The sequence below is a fragment of the Panicum hallii genome, chromosome 5 (assembly GCF_002211085.1).
Source record: "Panicum hallii strain FIL2 chromosome 5, PHallii_v3.1, whole genome shotgun sequence".
NCBI classification, from domain to species: domain Eukaryota; kingdom Viridiplantae; phylum Streptophyta; class Magnoliopsida; order Poales; family Poaceae; genus Panicum; species Panicum hallii.
The window spans coordinates 43,111,591-43,133,138 of NC_038046.1; the positions used below are offsets into that span (position 1 = coordinate 43,111,591).

The 21,548-nt window shown below is 49.0% G+C and overlaps 2 protein-coding genes and 1 long non-coding RNA gene across 5 annotated transcripts; 1 reads left to right on the forward strand and 2 right to left on the reverse strand.

The window, feature by feature from the left end:
* The first annotated feature begins 1,514 nt into the window (after nt 1-1,514).
* Nucleotides 1,515-3,584, forward strand: LOC112894167. The gene is made up of 2 exons (XR_003228962.1): nt 1,515-2,562; nt 3,082-3,584. It is a non-coding gene; the product is annotated as an uncharacterized LOC112894167 (long non-coding RNA).
* A 304-nt stretch (nt 3,585-3,888) lies between these two features.
* LOC112894165 (mevalonate kinase) lies at nt 3,889-7,039 on the reverse strand. 2 transcript variants are annotated; one of them, XM_025961788.1, is made up of 7 exons: nt 6,903-7,039; nt 6,396-6,697; nt 6,052-6,301; nt 5,917-5,960; nt 5,701-5,832; nt 4,829-5,242; nt 3,889-4,290 (listed from the first exon to the last, which is right to left on the reverse strand). In XM_025961788.1, exons 2-7 carry the CDS (start codon nt 6,523-6,525, stop codon nt 4,181-4,183), a joined length of 1,080 nt encoding a protein of 359 aa, XP_025817573.1. In that variant the 5' UTR covers nt 6,526-6,697; nt 6,903-7,039; the 3' UTR covers nt 3,889-4,180. The 2 variants fall into 2 exon arrangements, with proteins under 2 accessions (XP_025817573.1, XP_025817572.1); XM_025961787.1 differs by having other exon boundaries at nt 5,701-5,960.
* A 14-nt stretch (nt 7,040-7,053) lies between these two features.
* LOC112894166 (dnaJ protein ERDJ7) lies at nt 7,054-21,264 on the reverse strand. 2 transcript variants are annotated; one of them, XM_025961790.1, is made up of 10 exons: nt 21,067-21,264; nt 20,923-20,985; nt 20,757-20,823; nt 18,414-18,473; nt 16,787-16,837; nt 16,615-16,695; nt 15,876-15,988; nt 8,939-9,056; nt 8,746-8,784; nt 7,054-7,531 (listed from the first exon to the last, which is right to left on the reverse strand). In XM_025961790.1, the coding sequence occupies exons 1-10, from the start codon at nt 21,168-21,170 to the stop codon at nt 7,505-7,507; spliced, it is 723 nt and encodes a 240-aa protein (XP_025817575.1). In that variant the 5' UTR covers nt 21,171-21,264; the 3' UTR covers nt 7,054-7,504. The 2 variants fall into 2 exon arrangements, with proteins under 2 accessions (XP_025817575.1, XP_025817574.1); XM_025961789.1 differs by having other exon boundaries at nt 8,658-8,784; nt 21,067-21,262.
* Nucleotides 21,265-21,548: the final 284 nt, after the last annotated feature.

Here is a 21,548-nt window from a genome sequence, read left to right on the forward strand (position 1 = left end):
CATACTTTGCACATAAAAGCATACCAAAACTCTAGGGTGTGACCAAGTTATTTACCTGAATGTCACAGTCGCCTCCTTTCACTGAGGCATTGTTGTGCGTTCAGTTTTTCCCTCGAGACAACTGTGCGGCATTGACTGAAATTATTGCACGGAACGTCAGGCCGTTGAGCAAGAACAGCGCTGCAGCAGCTAGCATCGGCAAATACTTTGGTACTAGGCAGCTAGACCTTGCTGGCGGCAAGCACAACACCACGGCAGGGACTACCGGAGTCCGGAGACCTGCGAGCCACGACGCCATTGCACGTATGCACGCTTGTACTTTATGGTTGTGTCGACTGCATTAAGCAAATTTCAAAAATGTTTATTTTAGAATGTTGGTTTCAATAAGTTCTTATTTATATATTGTTATTAAAAATTCATATTTCAAAAATGTTTATTTTAGAATGTTGGTTTCAATAAGTTCTTATTTATATATTGTTATTAAAAATTCATATTAAGTTGCATTGGACCACCCTAGACTGAAATCCTAGCTACGCCACTGATGTATGAGCCGCGCGATTTCGATTGCCTCTTGTTTCGCTGCTAGCGCTGAGGTTTTGCGGATTTCTCTCCCCTCCACGATGACAGAATTCCTACATCAGCTAGCTTAGAGCTGGCCAACGTGGTATCATTGGAGGAGATCTGAGATGAAGACTCCAAACCCAGGTATAGGCATAGGCCTGTACGTCCGTCGGCCACTCAGCCCATCCGACTGTTAGGTACTCATGTCTTTTGAAGATCAGTCGTCGAACCAATTTTTAGTAAAAATCGGATGATAAGTTAATAATAAAATACTCGAATCATGGTGTAGATAGTGACTTGTCGTTGCTCCTTCTCAAAGATTAAAAAAATAAAAACATATGAGATGTTGGTTAATTAGTGATTAGATTAATCAACAATGGCTTGAAATGTTTTATTTTTTCTATAATCCGATAACTGTCCATGTATTTTTCTTTGGTTTATAAAACAGGAAGAAGTTTGTTTCCTCATTCGGTCAATCCTCATCATGTCTACCAAAATTAGAAAGCTTTTCTAAAATGCATAAGAAGAGACAAAGACTACAAGCACCAGCTCAATCTTAGTTATATTACACAAAATATCTTTTAAAAATTTTAGGGCACCAATTTGCATTTCGCACTGGGGCTTAAATTTCTGGAGACGGCCCTGGCAGCTCGTGTCCCACGCCGTAAAAAGCGTCCATGATGACCAGCTGCGGGAGCAGCGGAATTTCCTGGTCCGGTCAATAGCTCTGCTAGAGGGTAGAAAAATACTGCCTGACCGATGGACCATGAAATAGAAGTCATGCTAAATTAGAGATTCCTAGTATAATTTTTTACATAATTTTTAAATAAAATTTTAAGTATTTACTTTTTAATTATCATTTATATTGTTAGAGTCATGGTAGTCATGATACGGCGTGCAAAGCGCGCCTGACGTTCTAGTTAGGTGAAAGCCCCCTCCCGCGCGCCTTATCCACTCGCGTCCGTCCACCTGCCTCCGCCTCCCCGTTATCCTTGCGGAAAAAAAAAACGAATCCATCTTCTTCCTCCCGCCGTCCGCCATCGACTCCTTCCATCCTCCCACCCCACGCCGCCCCGCCGGCGAGCACCGCCCTCTCTCCTCCTTCCCCTCCCCCTCCCCCTCCCATTCATTCTCTTCCCTTTGGCCAAATCTGCATGGGTGCTCACGCCCCGCCGCCAGCTCCCACATCGCCAGCATCGCCTGGACCGCCCTTTCCTCCCCTCCCCCACCCCGTCTGCCTCCACCAGTTGCCCCCTGCTGGCACCGCCCAACCGGCCTCCCCTACCACCCGCCCGGCGGCGCCGCCCACAACCCACCGCTGCCGCCGGTCCGGCGGCCTCTCCGGCCATCCCTTAGACCCAGCATCTATTAATCCCATCCCCCAACCTAAAACCTCCAAATCCTAACCCTAACCCCCTCCCGCGCGCCTTATCCACTCGCGTCCGTCCACCTGCCTCCGCCTCCCCATTATCCTCGCGGAAAAAAAAACGGATCCATCTTTTTCCTCCCGCCGTCCGCCATCGACTCCTTCCATCCTCCCACCCCGCGCCGCCCCGCCGGCGAGCACTGCCCTCTCTCCCCCTTCCCCTTCCCCTTCCCCTCCCCTTCATTCTCTTCCCTTTGGCCAAATCTGCATGGGTGCTCGCGCCCCGCCCCGCCGCCAGCTCCCACATCGCCGGCATCGCTTGGACCGCCCTCTCCTCTCCTCCCCCTCCCCCTCCCCTCCCCCACCCCGTCTGCCTCCACCAGTTGCCCCCGCTGCCGGCACCGTCCAACCGGCCTACCCTACCACCCGCCTGGTGGCGCCGCCCACAACCCACTGCCGCCGCCGGTCCGGCGGCCTCCCCGGCCATCCCTTTAGACCCAGCATCTATTAATCCCATCCCCCAACCCGAAACCTCCAAATCCTAACCCTAACCCGAACGGAGCTCGCCGGAGAAGACGATGTGCCTGCGGGAGGAGGACGGGGTCGTCAGAGAATAAAGGTGCTTGCTGGAGAAGGTGGTGTAGCCTAGAGTTACTTTCTTCTCTTTCTTGTTACTTATGTGTGGAGTTATTTTCTTCTCCTCTTTTGTTACTTCCTTGTGTGTGTTCATGAAAGTAACAAAAGGTCTCAGAAGTACCTCGGGCTATGGATATCTGGCATAAGAGGGGATCTAACTATGGCTGTCTTGACTGAGTACCTCGGGCAATGGGATTTAATCTCAGAAGTAGTGTTACAACCAGAGGTGGAAGATATTCACATTTGGCAATTTTCGGCAACAGGAAGATACTCAGCAAAATCAGCATATGAGGCAATGTTCATTGGAGCCATTCAGTTCAGACCTTGGGATAGGATCTGGAAGAGTTGGGCTCCTGGTAAAAGTAAATTCTTCATGTGGTTGGTCGCACATGATAGGTGCTGGATGGCAGATCGGCTAGCTAGAAAGGGATTGCCTCATCCTTAACAATGTTCTTTTTTGTGACCAAGAGGAGGAGACAATAAATCATTTGCTGCTGTCTTGTGTCTTCTCATGTCAGGTGTGGTTCAATATTTTGCAAACATTCGGCCTATAGGAATTAGCTCCACAACCTGAAGATTGCTCCTTGGATGACTGGTGGGAGAAGGTGAGCAGCAAGGCTGATGGCCAGGTTAAAAAGGGGCTCAACTCAATTATAATCTTGGTGGCATGGTCGCTCTGGAATCATCGCAACCGGTGTGTGTTTGACGGACTGTAGCCTAACCTGAATGGTACTGTGTCCACCATTAGGGATGAGCTGCATTTGTGGGATGTTGCTGGGGCTCGAGGAATTGCCCACCTCCTCGCCCTGCTACCTGCTGGTTAGGCTTAGAGGCCTGTTTTTTTTTTTTTGTTCCAGTTGTTGTCATACTTGTAAGTTATAGAGTGGTGAGTGTGGTGTGGGGTTTTTTCAGATTTTCCCTCTAAAATCTATGTAATGGTTACTGGGTGCATCACCCTTCTTCTTAATATATAGATACGCGTGTTTGAGAAAAAAAAAGTAACAAAAGGTCTCTCCAGATACCCCTAAATCGAGAAGGCTCTCTGAGTAGTTTTTTCATTTTGAGAATATTAGCATTACACTAAACTGTATACCTGCTCTGTGTTCTTCATACAACAAGATTGATGCGATATTCCAACGCAACAAAAAATGGCTTCAGTTTGCATAGCCTGTGCACACGGTGCGAAGATGGATCTTGACTGGATAAAAGCTTTCACAAAAAGTAAGTGCACCTGGATGATGCTACATCAATTGCAAGGCCAAATTTAGTGAAGAATTCGAAGTAATTTATGAAGTGATGTGATAAATGGGGGCACATAGAACTCATGACACAACCAACACCTCAATGCGGATGGTACAACATTTTAAATATTAAAATATTTATTTGATACAACAATAACACCAGCAATCATGCAGCTGAGTGCTTATTCGATACAGGAATATGCTAAGAGAGCGAAACAATATCCTCATCTTGGAATTCAAGTAGTGAATACAAGAATCTCCTAGGGAAGGCAGAAGAATATCCTAATCTTGGAACAAGTAGTGAATCTTCTAAACTTTGTGCGGGTAAGCCATTTTCTAAAGTATGGTACAACATCTCCTTGGAACAGGATGAGCATTATGCTCGGCATACTTGGAGACCTCGTCCACCAACCTCAACTTTAAAGCAGCGAAAACCATGAGATTCAAGCTCTGTGGCGACTTTCTCCAAAACTGTGTGGGCCGATACTGATAATCATGTCAAGGAAGATTTGTACATCATTGGGCAATAAATGAAAAATGAAAGATCCATGAAATTTCAAACGTTATTGACTGCATATGCAGAAAAATGGAAGTGCGAGGAGGTACCATGACTAAACCAGTAAAAGATAATGCCATAGGTGACACGTAGCTAAGCAGGTACAAATCAGAAACTCAGATATGACAATAGAAGGATATTTATAAATTTAAGCTGCGACAATCCTTGTCCTTCCATGTTGATAGATTTAGTCCATTAAAATTCATCTAGATTAGATGGGATGCGAACCAGAATCATTTTACATGGTTATTTATTATTAAGTACTGAGGATTTTGCTTTTCACAATACAGGCCATTGTAGTTCTGAAGTTTCTCTCCTGTCAGATTTTTTATTAATGAATATCAAGATCCAGATTTCTGGAAGCTTTGAGTTGCAATGTTAAAGATAAACATAAATTATAAGTAGTATGGTGTTTATATCATCTAACAATGAAGGAAAAGATGCAATCAGGGGATATAAAAAGGATACGCGTCGGTATTAGAGTCAACACACATCCTCCACCACCAGCTCCAGTTAGCTTTGAGACCAGGCTATATTTCAGAGTGGTTCGCAACACTGTTTCTATAGAAGAATGGCTGACCCCCATGCACTGAAGCAAACCTTGATTCATCTCCATAAGCTCTGCTAGCTTGTCCTCCCTTGAGGTGATGGCTTTTTCATCCTCGGCTGCTAATTCAACAATGCTTGAAAGCTCTTCACTGATAGAGTTCACTGCATTGAAGACAGAGGCCATAGCATCTGGATGCCTAGATGCTCTTTCAGATACACCAGCAAGCAGGGCCTTTGTGTTCCTACCAACTCTTGTATCGGTAATGAGCATTTTGACTGGGTTCCTGGACTTGAGGTTTGTCAATTCCCCCTTCTTGAATTTGATCATGCTTCCTAACATTCACACAGAAGATTTAGTGAAGCAAAACGAGTCAGGAGAACTGATAGGGGGCAATTGAGATTCAGATGGTCTTATGCATTCTAGGAAATTACTCAAGTTTGCACCATTTGCAAAGGTGGCCTGCCACCTAAGATTGCCAAGACTTTTTGGTTAAATTACTGACTGCAAATACTGATAATCCCTTTGGCAGCATCAGGTAACTATCAGTACATCCATGATGTACATCCATAATTGGACAGTTATTACGCTAGATGTATCCATCTAGATGTAACTAAAGTACATACAACAAACATGCCATAAATAAACTAGAAGCAATCCTGGAAGCGATTAAGAGCGGTGGTGCCATTAAGCAATCAAAATATGGATTCCGCTAGACGCCATCCCGAATGCAAAGGCACCTCAATACTGGCAGTTTCAAAGTTTATAAACTCAAGTCAATTTGATAACATACCGAAAGTGCTGACAGAATTGTCGATGCCAGAAGGCTTGCCATGGATGATCTTCTCCCCTTGGAACGCCCACTGGTTGACGAGCTCAAGATCATCCTTCCCAAACAACTCCCACTCCTCATCACCGCTGCCTCCTGCAACGCCAACTGCGCCAGCAGCGGTCAATAGAGCACCGGACATGGACACGCAGAACGCTGCGGACGAGCCAAGCCCCGCACCTATGGGCAGGTCCGAGGTCACCACCGCCTTCCCAGGCCTGCAGCTGCACAAGAACATAACCAACCACATCTGTCAAATATAATGTGGGGGCAGATGTCAGCGCTGCAAGATTCATCTGTACAGAAAAAACCAACCCCAAAATGGAGGTGTAGAGGAAAAGGAAGGCGGAGAGGCCGGCCGAGAGCCAGATCTTGGCCTCGGGGATCTCTTGGCCCTCCAAGAGCTTGGCAACGGCGGCCAGCTCATCGGGGGAGCACGGCGTCGGCGCCCCCGCCTTGCCGCCCACCTCCCCCAGCGCCGTGCGGACGCGCGAGCACGGCCAAGAGAAGGTGAGGCCCGAGTCCCTGAGGTCCAGCTCCACCGCGCCTGCGCCGCCATCCTCTCCTGCGTAGTAGAAGGAAGAAGCCGAGGTGAGGGCGGTGGCTGCGGCAGCAGTGACGAAGAATCAAGAATCTGATCCAGAGCGGGCGGGGGTCACCTGCGGGGAGGAGGCGGAGGGAAGAGGTGGTGTAGAGGTCGATGGCGGCGGCGACGGCGGCGGAGCCGTGTACGACGGCGTGCTCGCCCGCGAGGATGATCTTGCCGGGCGCGCGGGCGCGTACCTCCATCGATCCCCGGTCACGGTCGCTCGTCGCGGTTGTTGCAGAAGCGATCAGCGACTCAGTGAGCAGCGCCTCCCCTTTACGTGAGATTGGCTCCCCACTTGTTCAGGCTCGGGGCCTCGGAATCATCGGAGAGAGAGCGACGTTTGTCGAGCCATGTGTTTCTTCTTCAATTCTTCTGCAGCAGAAAACCAACCCATCGCATTCGACAAGCAAGATGACATGGCGCATGATGCATATGCACATAGCAAGTCTAATACGAGCAGCAGATGCAGATGAATCCATCCATCGATCTAGTATCATCTACGGCAGGCATTTGATTGTTTTCATCACAAAAACGGATGGACGGCGGCCAATATCCCAAGAAAGGGGGATGGGCACACCTTGCCCGTGCTGGGCGCGGCCGTCGGCGGCGGGATCCTTCTCGACGGCGTCGGGGAGTTGGGGCGGTGGAGTGCGAGCTGCCCGCGGCCACGAGCACGAGCGGAGGCGGGTTGGTTGGGGGCGGATGCTCGGTCCGTATGACCAGTACACTTGTATAAATGCTCTTCCGTATTAATTTCTACTAGCCCACAAATTGTTTAAGGAACAAATATCCGCTGTACTATGAAATTATATGGATTTACCCTACACGTTCAAAGATGTGATTACAGTCTGTTTCACAGGGTAACAAAACTGCTCTGCTCTGATTCTTTGTTCTGTACCGTTGGTACTTTCTGAAGATCACAACCCCCTCTCTGACGCTTTGACAAATTAAACAGTACTGTTTGGTTTGTCCCCCAACATGATCCGCCGTCGGTGAACTCAGGCCTGAATCATCTTTGTGTTACCTTTTTCACCCCAACATGTGCTACATGCTGTGTTGTCAAGACCTCCTCGTAACTTCAGGCCAAAAAGAAGTTATACAGCTACCTCCTACGCTTTGATTCCTTCCTTGTCTCTGCGATGTACCTCTCCATGTTGCTCTTCTCCCAAAGGCGTCTTGTCACAAGGTCCTCCTTCCTAGACTCATCTGAAACACACAACATATGAGCACAGGCTATCATCATTCCATGAATGCAAGCAAATTCGAATGTTAGGTTACTTTTCTCAATAACGATATCAAAAGTGTGCAGCTTGGTCACACAGACGAGTGCCTCAGGCCTTCCAACCATAGTCCCATGCTCAGCCAGTTAAGTAGTTGGCATGATTATATGGTAATTATTTAGATATTAGGAATACATTTTGCACTACACCAATGAAGTTTTTTTTAAAAAATTACATCCATGAAGTTACCCTAGCCTTTTGGAAAACAGCACAATGGACATGCCAACATTAAGTACCAAAAAAACGCGCCAGCAGTGACCAAAATCCAGCAGCAGGTAATGCATGATAAGCGCCTCTAAGCAGCGCTTGAAATTCCCATGTAAAACAGAAAAATATCGTTCTTTTGTACCCAGTGATGTCCCATGGAACAAGGACCACGGGGCGCATTTAACTAATTGGTAACAAGAAACTGTACTGCCACAAAATGCACTGGAGGAAGAGGCAAGCACAGGGCACAGCCAAAGCCTCAACAGCCTAACCTCAGTAAGTTAGGGCCTTCTCAGCAGCGGGGTGTATTATACACGCCTCTAAGCAGCGGGTAATGCATGATACACGCCTGTAGGTAGCGCTTGAAATTCCCATGTAAAATGGAAAATATCGTTCTTTTGTACCCAGTGATGTCCCATGGAACAAGGACCACAGGGCACATTTAACTAATTGGTAACAAGACTCTGTACTGACACGAAATGCATTGGAGGAAGAGGCAAGCACAGGGCACAGCCAAAGCCCCAACAGCCTAACCTCAGTAAGTTAGGGCCTTCTCAGCAGCGGGGTGTATTATGTTTATTTGTTAGCACTTGCAATTCAAGTTATACCATGGTATTGTTAAGCAAGCCACCTATTAATACAGGTTAAGCATCATTATTTTAGCTTGAGCAATAACAAAGCCCTCTCCCTCTCTGGTTGTGCCATACTGCCATTAGCATATACTCTTCCTTGGCCACGGCGAAATTCAGCCGCCGGTATCCAGGATACTGCGCCTTGCACAACGTTTGCTACATAACCTCACCCACAAGTGAATCCCACATTTATTTGATGAAATTGTAAATTACCAATATTTTTCCATGTACTGGCAGGTATCTTGAGTGAAGTCTGAGTCAAGTAGCAAGCATCTTCCCATGCATATGGTAATTTCTTTACCTGGTATCTCCAAAACCAACAAATCTCCCAAGTAAGCACCTGCCACAAGAAAAGTTACATACAATTCAGTCAGTATGCTTCATGTCAAACTTTCTAAACAAGAGCAGGCAAGTCCAAAGGGTTGAAGCTGCAGAGGGGGTCCTCTGCAAGTTGCTCAGCTCAAAACACACAAATTTAGAAGACATGAACTGGCCTTGCCAATGAAGTAGGGCAAAAGTATAAATTGGACACCATAGAGCCTCCAGACAGATGGTTTCTCGACGCCATGGATTTGCAATTCAACTTCATTACTAACGGCTTCTTCGACCTTCCTACATCACAAAGAAAAACAACTTCAAGAAAGAAAGCTATTCATACCCAGTACCAGAAACTAAACAAAAACTGATACATGACAGAAACTTAGGCAGTAGGGAACGCCTTTCACCTTTCATAAGTGAAAGACCGCACATAAATACACTCGCTCCGTTCAGATTTAGAAGGCCTTACTTTTTTCTGTTGGCTGTTCAGTTTACAAAGTGCTGACAGACATCTATACCCCAACTAACTCCATGTGCATGCAAAGCAATTTGATTCTTCCAAAGTGACTGGCAGTATCTGATACGCGTGTATGCTATGAACTCATTAATACCTGGTGACCTGCGTGACTGTATGCAGAAAAAGAGGCAAAGCAGAGAAAGAGCTGCATGCATTCTTAAGAATTAATGGGGCCAATTTGGTCACATACTCACATTAGCTACCTTATTGGTGTTTGCGACAAAGAAAACTATGCAGGGGCGGAGCTGACGCTTGTTTGATGGGAATAAGTCTCTGTACTTGGTCTTTGTGGGCAGAGTGTTTTTCTCAGCATTTCTCAGCATCTTGGACTGCTTTTAGAGCAGCTAGGACGACAGTTTTAGAGCAGCTAGGACAGCAGCATCTTAACTGCTTTTAGGACAGCATCTAGTTTGGCATCTTAGACTAGCAACTAGCATATCCTTGGCTGGCTAGTAGCCTATAAGTATGTATCTCCAACCCCTTAGAGGGTATGGCATTGTGGTAGAGTTTAAGAAGTAAACCCAGAAAAATTCCCAATTCCTAGTGTCATCTTCACTCTCAATGAGAGTGAAAATTCTGCTACTAACAAGTGGTATCAGAGCCGTACTATCCTGTAGCCTAAGCAGCCTAAGCATCTCCTGCTCATCCCCTTCCATAGCCTCACAGCAGCCCCTGCCCGCAGCAGAAGCGGCAGCAGCAGCAGCAGTTCCGGCTGCTCCTGCTCAACCCCCTTCCTCTGTACAGACAAGCAGCAGCTTGTCTGATGGAGGATCCACTCCCCGCAGTAGCAGCCCCCCCAGCAGCGCGCCATGTCCGCAGGACACTCTCGGCACTCGGTCGCCTCGAACGGCCGGCGCCAGCAGGAGGCCGAACTCGCTGCAGCGGAGGAGCGCGAGCGGGCAGCAGCAGAGACCGCTGCTGCAGCGGCAAGGGCGTCGAGGCTGGCAGCAGCGGAGCTGGGTGCAGCCAGAGCGGAGGTGGAGGCGGAAGCAGCAGCGGCTGCAGCACGTGCGGCGGCAGCAAAGGCCGATGCTCTGCGCAGCAACGCCAGCAGCTCCGTCTGTGCTGACGACAACGCCGACGCAGACCTTGAGCTGCTGGCCATGGATGCATCTCGAGAGCATGCGGCGCGGTGGGCAGCCAAGCACGCCTATAGCGGCGCTCCTGCCGGAGGCGCGCACGGCGGCGGCGCACCGGGCGGAGGCGCGCACGGCGGTGGAGCTCCTGCCGGAGGCACGCACGGCGGCGGCGCACCGGGCGGCGGCACGCCGGGCGGAGGTGCACCTGATGGCCGCGCGTTGGAGGCCCAGCGGTTGCGGGAGAGGGTTGCTCAGCTGGAGGCTGAGATGGCCCGTGACCGACGACACGGCAGGCTCGACGGAGAGCGCGTCCCTCACAGGCGGCGCGACTCCCTCTCCCCAGACCGGCGCCAAGGCCATCACGGGGTCCAGGCCGTCGTCAGGGATGGTGGGTGGCCTACCCTCACCAAGACCATGTCGAGTGGGCCGCGATCATGAGGATCAGGCTCCAGGTGCGGCACTTGTGGGAGGCGGTCTACTACGGCGACGTCGATTTCAACGAGGATCGACGGGCGATGGACGCTCTCATTGCTGCAGTCCCGCCCGAGATGCAGTTCTCGCTCACACAGAAGGAGACTGCCAAGGAGGCCTAGGACGCCATCGCTGCGGCACGCATCGGCAGCGACCTCGCCCGCAAGTCCACACTGCAGACACTTCGCAAGAAGTGGGAGAACCTGGTATTCAAGCCGGGTGAGGACCTCGACGACTTCGCCCTCCGTCTCAACACCCTGAGGCAGAAGCTGGTGCAGTTCGGCGACGCCTCCTACAATGAGGAAAGAGCTATCGAGAAGCCCTTTCGTTGCACTCCCCCGAAGTACAAGCAGATGGTTTGCTCGGTCGAGTCTCTAGTGGACCTCTCCACGATGTCGATCGAGGAGGTGATTGGTCGCCTCAAGGTCGTCGATGCCGACGAGCCACAGCTTTCCTCAGACCCTGTCACCATTGGCGGCAAGCTCCACTTCGCTAGGAAGCAGTGGGAGGTCTGCCGAGGTGACGGGAAGAAGGGGGAGCCTTCTTCCACGACAGACGGCCGCAAGCGCGGCAAGCCGCGCAAGGCGCAGGGAGGCGCCCAGGCTGGGGCTTGAGGACGTGCTGAGGATGGCGCACGTGGAGGCGCCTAGGGTGGCGCCGTCAGCAAGCGCAAGCCGGCACAGGACGATGTTTGCCGCAACTGTGGCAAGTCTGGCCACTAGGCCAGGGACTGTCGACAGCCACGACGCGGCCAGGCCCACGTCGCATAGGCGGAGGAGGAGGAGCCAGCTCTGCTCCTGGCACACAAGAGCATCGAGCTACCTCCAGCGGCATCGGCCGTAGCAGCTCTCCTCCACCTTGACGAGCCGAAGGCACACACCCTTCTCGGCGACGGCTCCGGCGACGACAAGACCGACGGGTGGTGCCTTGACACCGGTGCCACCCACCACATGACTGGCCGACGGGAGTTCTTCACCGAGCTTGACTCCAGCGTCCGAGGCCTCGTCAGGTTTGGAGATGCCTCCGGCGTGGAGATCAAGGGCGTCGGTTCCGTGGTCTTCACCACCAAGTCTGGTGAGCACAGGCTGCTCACCGGAGTCTACTACATTCCCGCGTTGAGGAACTCCATCATTAGCGTGGGACAGCTAGATGAGAACGGCTCGAGCATGATGGTTGAGGACGGAGTCATGAGGATTTGGGATCGCCAGCGTCGCCTTATTGCCAAGGTAACCAGGGGCGCAAATCGTCTCTATGTCCTCCATGTGCAGGTGGCACAACCCTTCTGCTTCACTGCTCGTCGAGACGCCGAGGCGTGGCAGTGGCACGAGCGCTTCGGGCACCTCAACTTCGAGGCCCTGAAACAGCTCAGTGCCAAGGAGATGGTGCAAGGTCTGCCGTGCCTCGACCATGTGGAGCAGTTCTGCGACGTATGCGGGTTGATGAAGCAGAGACGGCTCCCGTTTCCCCACCAGGCGAGCTTCTGAGCCAAGGAGCGGCTCGAGCTCGTCCACGGGGACCTGTGTGGCCCGGTGACACCGGCCACACCGGGAGGACGACGTTACTTCCTGCTGCTCGTCGACGACCACTCCCGCTACATGTGGGTGATGGTCCTCGGCAGCAAGGGAGAGGCTGCGAACGCCATTAGGCGCACGCAGGCTGCGACGGAGGCGGAGTGTGGCCGCAAGCTGCGCGTGTTGTGCACCGACAACGGCGGTGAATTCACGGCCGCTGAATTCGCGTCGTATTGCGCTGAAGAAGGCATTCAGCGCCACTACTCCGCGCCGTACCGCAGCAGAACGGCGTCGTCGAGCGGCGCAACCAGACGGTTGTAGGGATGGCCCAGGCCCTCCTCAAGCAGAGGGGGATGCCGGCTGTCTTTTGGGGAGAGGCCGTGGTGACGGCCGTCTACATCCTCAACCGCTCGCCTACCATGGCACTCGACGGCAGGACGCCATACGAGGCTTGGCATGGGCGTAAGCCGGCGGTTTCCCACCTGCGGGTCTTTGGCTGCCTCGCGTTCGCCAAGGAGCTTGGCCACGTCAGCAAGCTCGACGACAGGAGCACTCCGGGAGTGTTCATCGGCTACGCGGAGGGCTCGAAGGCCTACCGCATCCTCGACCCGAAGACACAGCGTGTGCGCACCGCGCGCGACGTTGTGTTCAACGAAGGCCGGGGATGGGCGTGGGACAAGGCGGTGGACGACGGCTCGACTCCGACGTACGACGACTTCACTGTCGAGTACTTCCACTTCGAGGGAGCTAGGGGAGTAGGCAGCCCCTCTTCGACGAGCGTGCCTACCCCAGTCCCCGAGCCTTCACCGTCCGGGGCGCCTTCTACCCCAGCAGCACCACGCTCTTCAGCCAGGACTCGAGCTGCGACGAGATCGTCTTTGCCGACTCCACCACAGCCGGTGACACCATGCTCTCCAGCCACGACTCCGGCTAAGACGAGTTCCTCGTCGGCTCCACCTCAGTCGGCAACGCCATGCACTCCAGCACCGACAGCCACTTCTCCGGGCATGTCTACTCCAGCACTAGCTCACGTCGAGCCCAGCCCGGTGGAGTTCGCTACCCCACTCTCTCACGATAAGAAGCGCATCGACGTGTGCTACGACGGCGAGCTGTTGCGGTACCGTACGATGGAGGATCTTCTTGGCGACCAGCCAGTGCCGGGACTAGTGCCTCACGACCTGGAGGGGCAGTTGCATCTTGCGTGCGACGACGGCGAGCCTCGGTCTTTCGCAGAGGCCGAGAAAGACGCAGCATGGCGTGCCGCGATGAAGGCGGAGATGGATGCGGTAGAGAAGAACCGCACCTGGGAGCTTGCTGATCTCCCTTGTGGTCACCGCGCAATCACCCTTAAGTGGGTGTTCAAGCTGAAGAGGGATGAAGTCGGCGCCATCATCAAGCACAAGGCTCGCTTGGTGGCACAAGGTTTCTTGCAGCGGGAGGGGATCGACTTCGACGATGCCTTCGCTCCCGTTGCACGGATGGAGTCCATGCAACTCCTCCTTGCGCTGGCTGCCCAGGAGGGCTGGCGTGTCCACCACATGGACGTCAAGTCGGCGTTCCTTAACGGCGACTTGAAGGAGGAGGTCTACGTGCACCAGCCGCCGGGATTCGCGATCCTCGGCAAGGAGGGCAAGGTGCTGCGCCTGCGCAAGGTCCTCTATGGCTTGCGGCAGGCACCAAGGGCATGGAATGCCAATTTGGATTCCACGCTCAGGAGGATAGGCTTCGAGCAAAGCCCGCACGAGGCGGCCGTCTACCGGCGGGGCAATGGAGGAAATGTCCTGCTGGTGAGCGTCTACGTCGACGACTTGGTGATCACCGGCACCAAGGTTGCGGAGGTGGCGGCGTTCAAGGAAGAGATGAAGGCCACCTTCCAGATGAGTGACCTGGGGCCTCTCTCCTTCTTCCTGGGGATCGAGGTGCACCAGGACGACTCCGGGATCACACTTCGGTAGACCACCTACGCCAAGCGCGTCGTTGAGCTAGCTGGGCTCACCGACTGCAACCCAGCTCTCACTCCGATGGAGGAGAGGCTGAAGCTGAGCCGTGATAGCAGGGCAGAGGAGGTGGACGCTACCCAGTACCGGCGTCTTGTGGGGAGCCTTCGCTACCTTGCCCACACACGGCCGGACTTGGCGTTCTCCGTCGGCTACGTTAGTCGATTCATGCAGCAACCGATGAAGAGCACCAGCAGGCTGTGAAGAGAATCATCCGCTATTTTGCGGGGACTCTCGACCACGGCCTCTACTACCCGAGGTGCCCCGGAGCGGCACACTTCGTCGGGTACAGTGACAGCGACCACGCTGGCGACATTGACACCAGCAAGAGCACCAGTGGGATCCTCTTCTTCCTTGGCAAGTGCCTCGTCAGCTGGCAGTCGGTCAAGCAGCAGGTGGTAGCTCTGTCCAGCTGCGAGGCTGAGTACATCGCGGCCTCCACCGCTTCGACTCAGGCGATCTGGCTCGCTCGACTGCTCGGTGATCTCCTCGGCAGAGACGCTAGAGCGGTGGATCTCCGAGTGGACAGCAAGTCCGCTCTGGCACTGGCAAAGAACCCCGTTTTCCATGAACGGAGCAAGCACATCCGGGTGAGGTACCACTTCATCCGAGGCTATTTGGAGGAAGGGAGCATCAAGGCAGGCTACATCAACACCAAGGACCAGCTTGCAAACCTACTCACTAAGCCTCTTGGGAGGATCAGGTTCCTGGAGCTCTGCTCCAAGATCGGGATGGTCCAGATTTCCCACAAGACGAAGCACAAGACTTAGGGGGAGAATGATGGGAATAAGTCTCTGTACTTGGTCTTTGTGGGCAGGGTGTTTTTCTCAGCATTTCTCAACATCTTGGACTGCTTTTAGAGCAGCTAGGACAGCAGTTTTAGAGCAGCTAGGACAGCAGCATCTTGACTGCTTTTAGGACAGCATCTAGGACAGCATCTAGTTTGGCATCTTAGACTAGCAACTAGCATATTCTTGGATGGCTAGCAGCCTATAAGTATGTATCTCCAACCCCTTAGAGGGTATGGCATTGTGGTAGAGTTTGAGAAGTAAACCCAGAAAAATTCTCAACTCCTAGTGTCATCTTCACTCTCAATGAGAGTGAAAATTCTGCTTAACATTGTTATCGGGGTCTGCCGACCCCGACGAATTTTGACAAAATCAGTGCAAATTACTGTATCTAGCTGTTAATTCTTCATTAAGACCCCATCGTTTTCTACATAAGACCCCGATGCTCTCGTGGCCTGGCTTCGCCCCTTATGCCTCTAGATTAAAAACAGAGGGAGTTTCAGTACAGAGGTATCAGCATGTATCTTTCCAAAAAAAAACACTATTTTTAGATAACAAAGAAATTGAAAAGCGAAGGAATCTATCAAACCTTTTTTTAAAAGAGAAATCCAATATCAGCGTGAAAATACACAAAACACATGCCTTTAAACTTTTGCATCTCTTGAAAGTAACCGATAAATAGAATAGAACAAATGCAGCCTTGACTCAACAAAATATGCCAGAAAGGAAATCAAGCTTATCGGTTCTTACTTATCCATCTGCTTGTGACCCTTCTTTTTGCTAGCAATTCCTCCTGTTCGCTCAAACTCCAATGCTTTTAACCTATTTCTGTAAGCAGGAGTTTGCTTGACACTTTCTATGGCCTGCAATAAGGGCACTAGACTTTCAATGTCTGCACCACTATTCTATTGTGATGTAATGATCACACACTTGGTTGTGTCTCTATATTGTAAATGAGCAAAGGATACATGATTATACGTTTTATGTTGACAGTCATGACAGTTGAGCATATACAGATAACCAATGTATAAGACAGTTCTGTAATTGCAAAGCTTCCCAAGGAAACATATGGTTTCTTCAAAATCAATATTGATTAAAGTTACTGTAGAAGCTTACACGAACTAAATCAAAGTATGAAAGTATTAGCAAACTGTATCAAATTGCACAAAATTAGGTCAAGTCAGAATACTACGTTTTCCAAGATCAAAACAATGTTTACAAACTGTAAATGCCGGGAACATTGAGATGGTAGGTTTAACAGAAATTAGGTGGAAAACCTGAAAATAAAAAAAGGAAAATTGTAAAACCTGTAAAATAGTAATGGGTACATTCCTAAAAAAAAACTTTATCAACTCTTTTGAAGAACAGCTGTTGTCTATTAGCATTGGAATTCTTAATGCGGTTGAATATTTTGTTCATAAACAACCAATAGGAATCACAGCTAAAACATTGACAACCTTATATTTGCATTCTCATTCCATGCCCATACCTGGTTATACCTTGTCAGCTGATTTATGTACTGAAATGCTGAGACAATTAGAAGAAGACCAATCAACACAGCGCGAGGATCCTACGCAGACAGGTGGTGCAGTTAGTTGCAATACTATCAAATTTATGGAGAACATTGCTGCACAAACTTTTTATGGATACAAAAATCGAACCGTTTTATGTCCATAGTACGCCCTATAGTACTGAGCTGTGTTGTAAAAAACCTGAAATGACCAATAAATAATATGCACAATTGACTGTCAGTAACAGTGCACAGATGTCAAGGACAGAATCACAGAACAAATCTTAATTAGATTTTATCTTTATAATTGTTAAATATGAAATCTTCTGGAAATTGCTTAAATTGGAATAAAATATTTGGGAGCAGCACATGTTATCTGAATTCAAATGCTCTGGTTGGTAATGTGTATCCATTTTTTAAAAAAAATAAAAGGATAGGTCTGTTCAATGTAAATAAATATTTTTGAGAAAAGGACATATCTATATATTCTCAAAATCAAACTTAAGCCCATGAAACATCTTTGTGTTAGAAAACTAATTCAGCTAACGAAAAATCTAGATATAGCATGTAAATATGTCGCACGTGTAATAAGCTAAACTAGTACATGTGGCATAACATCTGCTATTTTTGCTATCCTAGCCAGACTATACTAGACCGGTATTTCCACAGTGACAATAGCTCTCATAGATGTATTAGTGAGTAAACCACATAACTTAGCATCCAGGAGCGCAAAACCACCACAGCTGGCCAGCTGCTATTAAAAGCACTTGCTATGCTAGCTACTAATATAACAAGGTCATGAGGTTTTCAATACAGCACATAGAAAACAATCCAGCAAGCAATGTTTGAAAAGGACATGTGACAATAAAGAGTTAAATACACCGGGGGTCCTTAAACTTGTCCTGCTGTGCCAGTTAGGTCCACGAACTCTCAAAATTGAAATAAGGCACCCTAAACTTGTTATGTTGTGATTCATCGGAGGTCCATACCCCTTCGCTGGGCTTTTATATCCAACATGGCGCTACGCTGGCGAACATATGCAAGCCTTTTTTTCCAGTCCTAAAGGTTACTTCCTCTGATCACACATATAAGTCCATCTAAGTTCATCCTCTGTCTAACTTTGACTATCTATATCTAAAATTTTATATGAGTTGACAGCACAAGATTGACATTACTAGATTCATTATAAAAAATAATTTCATAACTCTTTCCTTTTAGGATAATATATTTTATAGCTATTACTAGTATTTGTGATGGGAGGAAGTAAGGTCTCGTTGAGATGAGTGTTTCAAACATGTTAAGAGCAATATCGACTATTGCTCCTTTGAAACATTTAGCAAACAAAGTGAGGTATGCTTAGCAGCTAAAAAGATTGACAGGGTTCCAATGGAACTTCTAGGTTCATATGAGCACATAACGAGCAATCTAACAAGTAATGATGAAACAATGTCTGGCAAATACTGAGGATGAAACTATAAGGAACAAAGGCTAGCTCTTTAATATATGCGCTTACTGATTTCTGAAAAAGCTAAAGGTCTAAATAAGTGTGCAGTGTGCTTCACTCGTATAAAGAGTCAATTTGGACATCTGGTAGATGTAGCTTGAAGCAATGCCAAAGGGCGTGATCAGGGATGTTAAAAGGTGGCTATATTTTTATAAGTCAAAATGCTTCTAAATTCTGATTATTGAAAATAGAAAACATTTGATGGAATGGTCGAGAGTTGATAATAGCACAGTTAAACTGTTGTTTTAATGACAGCGAGGGAATGGATGCTTACCTCCTCCGGATGTGCAATGGCATAGTCATACTGCTCCCTAGTGGATTCGTCTTTCAGAATCTGATGGATAGAAAAATAGAAGAAATCAGGACCAAAACAACATTTGAAGGGGGCAAATTAGGAGGGAAATAGCAATCCAAAGATACAAAATTTTACAAACCAAACAAAGGGCATGGAAAGATGCAAATAGTAGTCAACAGCAATTTGCTACACAGATGAACTAATTAATTTCATCGTGCAAGATCAATAGTTCAATGTTTTATTAAAATTCCATTTTAGGAAAGTGATACAAAGTTTCACAGGCAACTGTAATGAAAGTTGGTTTTGTAAGTTTTACGTCATCTTAACAACTTGGAAAACATGCCAAGCTATTTGCAAATGTTCTGTCAAATATGGGTGTGTTCGGTTGCCTGGCTAAATCCCTAGCTAGGTCAGCCCAATGCAGGCTTCACATGTTCGGTTGGGTATACAAGGGGTTTAGCCAGGACAGCCATGCAGGCCACGGCCACTAGCCAGCCTACACGCATGCCCACGAATCCCTGCCCCCCCCCCCCCCGGGCCTCAGTTTCTCACCATGGCTTGCTCCGCTCCCTCAGCAGCCCTGTTGCCTCCCTCGTCGGATTCCTTCCTCGCCGCGCGCTCGTGGAACCTCTCCAAACCGGCGAACTAACCTCAGGACCTGAGCCGCTACCGCTCCCCCACGGTCTGTCGCCTGCTGCTCAGCATCGTCCCTGATCCCTGCAGTACTCAGCATCTTCATCACAACGAGGCACCTCGTCCATGGCCACCGCTGCAGAACCAAGTGGAGCTCCGCTCCAGCAACGCATGACGATGAAGTTGGGTAACTTGACGATTTTGCAGCAGCCACGACAATAATTGACCTGGTGGATGGTGCCGCCGCAGCCTTGTTCTCCGACTCCGAGCACCACAGCTTTGAGGACACAGGTGCCAGGCTGTTATCACCGGCATATTCATGATTGGATGCGGTGGAGATGTTATTGTGAAGGAGGCAGCTTCCAATTTTCATGTGCAGGCTACCTGTTTGATGAAATGTCTCACCGTGAAAAGTTGCTAGACTATGAATTTGTTTTGTTATTTTGTAAACTAATCTGTGTTTTTATCTCTTCGATTTTCTTTCGTTTCCTGGAGTGGTCATATGGTTTAAGCTTCTTTTTTAACCTTCCGCTCCCTCGCGCCAATTCAGTTGCAGGTGGCCGTTGCAATCAAGCTTGTCATTGATGTAATCAAGCTTCCCTCCACCACAATTCGAAACTGTGCTGTTGGATCTGCATTCTAGGGAGGGCCTTGTGCGCTGGATTGATCGGTGGAGGGCTAGTTGCATTTGATTTGAGCAGCGACGTAACTCATGACCAGAGGAAAAGAACCAGAGGAGTGGGGATGAGAGAGAGGTGGAGATAAGGTAAGCTCACCATAGCTAATAAGAGGTTACCATATTCAACACAAGCCAGTCAACCAAACAGAGTCATGTACGGGCCAAGCTTACCCTAGTCTTGCAACCAAACACGACCACGTTGCATCTCTGAACCCAGTCTTAAGCTGACCAGGCTTAGGACTCTACCCAGGCTAGACTTGGTCCAACAACCAAAACACATGTATCCAGATTCCAGCGATGGTAACTGCTTTGAGTAGCCAAACAATATGACCAGGATAATCTCAATTCTGGTGTCTTGCCATGGGCCACCATAACTCGCTTGTAATCAATTTCATATCAGCACTGGTCACTAAGAGAAAATGAGTTCTTCAATCAAACCTCAAAGAAGAAAATTAACATTCTCAAGTCTAAAATAAATTAAGATTAAGTTTCACAGAGTACGAGTAAGTAGGACAAACTATCACAAATTGCAGATTTAAAGACATATATCAAGGACCCAAGCATTTGATGTCTCATTTTATTGCAGAAATACAGATTTAAGGACATTTCAGCCACCTCAATTAACCGGAGATGATATGGTCATGTCATCAGACAACAGTAAATGAATTTGGGAAACGGAACTCTGAAATTACGCATAGTGTTGCCAATTTTACTCAAATAAGTAGTATCAATGACAGAAGTTCAATTAGCTCCTACTGCAGGTTTCATAGATTAACAATTGTAGACCATTTTGGAGTAGCAATTCAAATAACCGGGTTACTATAATGAGTTGAGCAAGATTCATGATGCAACTCATAAACACATCAGTGCAGGTGATAAATCTTGCACGAATGGCCACCGATGCGTGGAATTAGACAGTAGATCTTGGGCACCACGAATCGCTCAGCCATGACAGGAAGATATGCAAAATACAAGCAAGACCGAAATAGGCATCAATGCCCAGGACAGACCTCGTAAGCATTGGCGATCTTGACGAAGAGCTTCCGCGACTCCGGATCGGGGTTCTTGTCCGGGTGGCTGCACAGTACAGAGCGTTATAAGAAACGGTCGGCGTCAGGTCGAATGGGGAGATGCGGAATCAGGGGCCAAGAAACAAAGAGAGCAGAAGGAACTCACTGTTTGAGGGAGAGCTTGTAGTAGGCTTTCTTGATCTCCGACGCGTTCGCGTCCTGCTTAAGCCTGAGGCGTGCACAGATTCTTGAGCGGTAGAAGGAACCAAAAAACAAAGGAAAGGAATGGAGGGGAGGAAGGGGATGGTACCCGAGGAGGTCGTAGCAGTCGTCTTCGTCGCAGTAGATGGCATTTGAGGCCGGGAGGAGGAGGAGGAGGAGGAGGAGGGAGAGGAGGGGGGCAGCGGCAGCCATGGCGGATCCGACGAAGGATGCCTCCGCCGTTCAGTTAACTGGGCAGCTTTCTGTTGGGTTTTGCTTTTGTTCGAGAAGAGATCTTTACCGTGGCAAAATTGAGATCTACTAGTAGTACGACTTAATTCACACATATACAAGTCCTGTTTATTTCAATTTATCAGGGTAGATAAGAAATAATTCCATATAAATACATAGCTTATTTTTCTTACCAATAACCCGCTTAATCTAATAAATAATATAGTATAATTTGTTTTTCGCCTACACGACCTCCTCCCCGCTTACTCCTTACATTCTAACAATTCTAGGATGGAGTGCAAAAAAGATGTATGTACTCTCCAAGAGCTCTTCATTAACCAGATATAATTACAGTGATTT

Bases quoted from the DNA above. Each gene is read 5' to 3' on its own strand.
- LOC112894165 (XM_025961787.1), bottom strand. From the start codon at position 6,525: ATGGAGGTACGCGCCCGCGCGCCCGGCAAGATCATCCTCGCGGGCGAG. The intron at 5,961-6,051 runs GTTGGTTTTTTC...GTTCTTGTGCAG, and splicing joins CTCTACACCTCCATTTTGGG to CTGCAGGCCTGGGAAGGCGG. The intron at 4,291-4,828 runs GTATCCTTTTTA...CATGATTATCAG, and splicing joins GTTGACTCTAATACCGACGC to TATCGGCCCACACAGTTTTG.
- LOC112894166 (XM_025961789.1), bottom strand. From the start codon at position 21,170: ATGGCTGCCGCTGCCCCCCTCCTCTCCCTCCTCCTCCTCCTCCTCCTC. The intron at 20,986-21,066 runs GTACCATCCCCT...TGCACGCCTCAG, and splicing joins GACTGCTACGACCTCCTCGG to GCTTAAGCAGGACGCGAACG. The intron at 8,785-8,938 runs GCCAGTTCATGT...TTCTTGTGGCAG, and splicing joins TGCCCTACTTCATTGGCAAG to GTGCTTACTTGGGAGATTTG.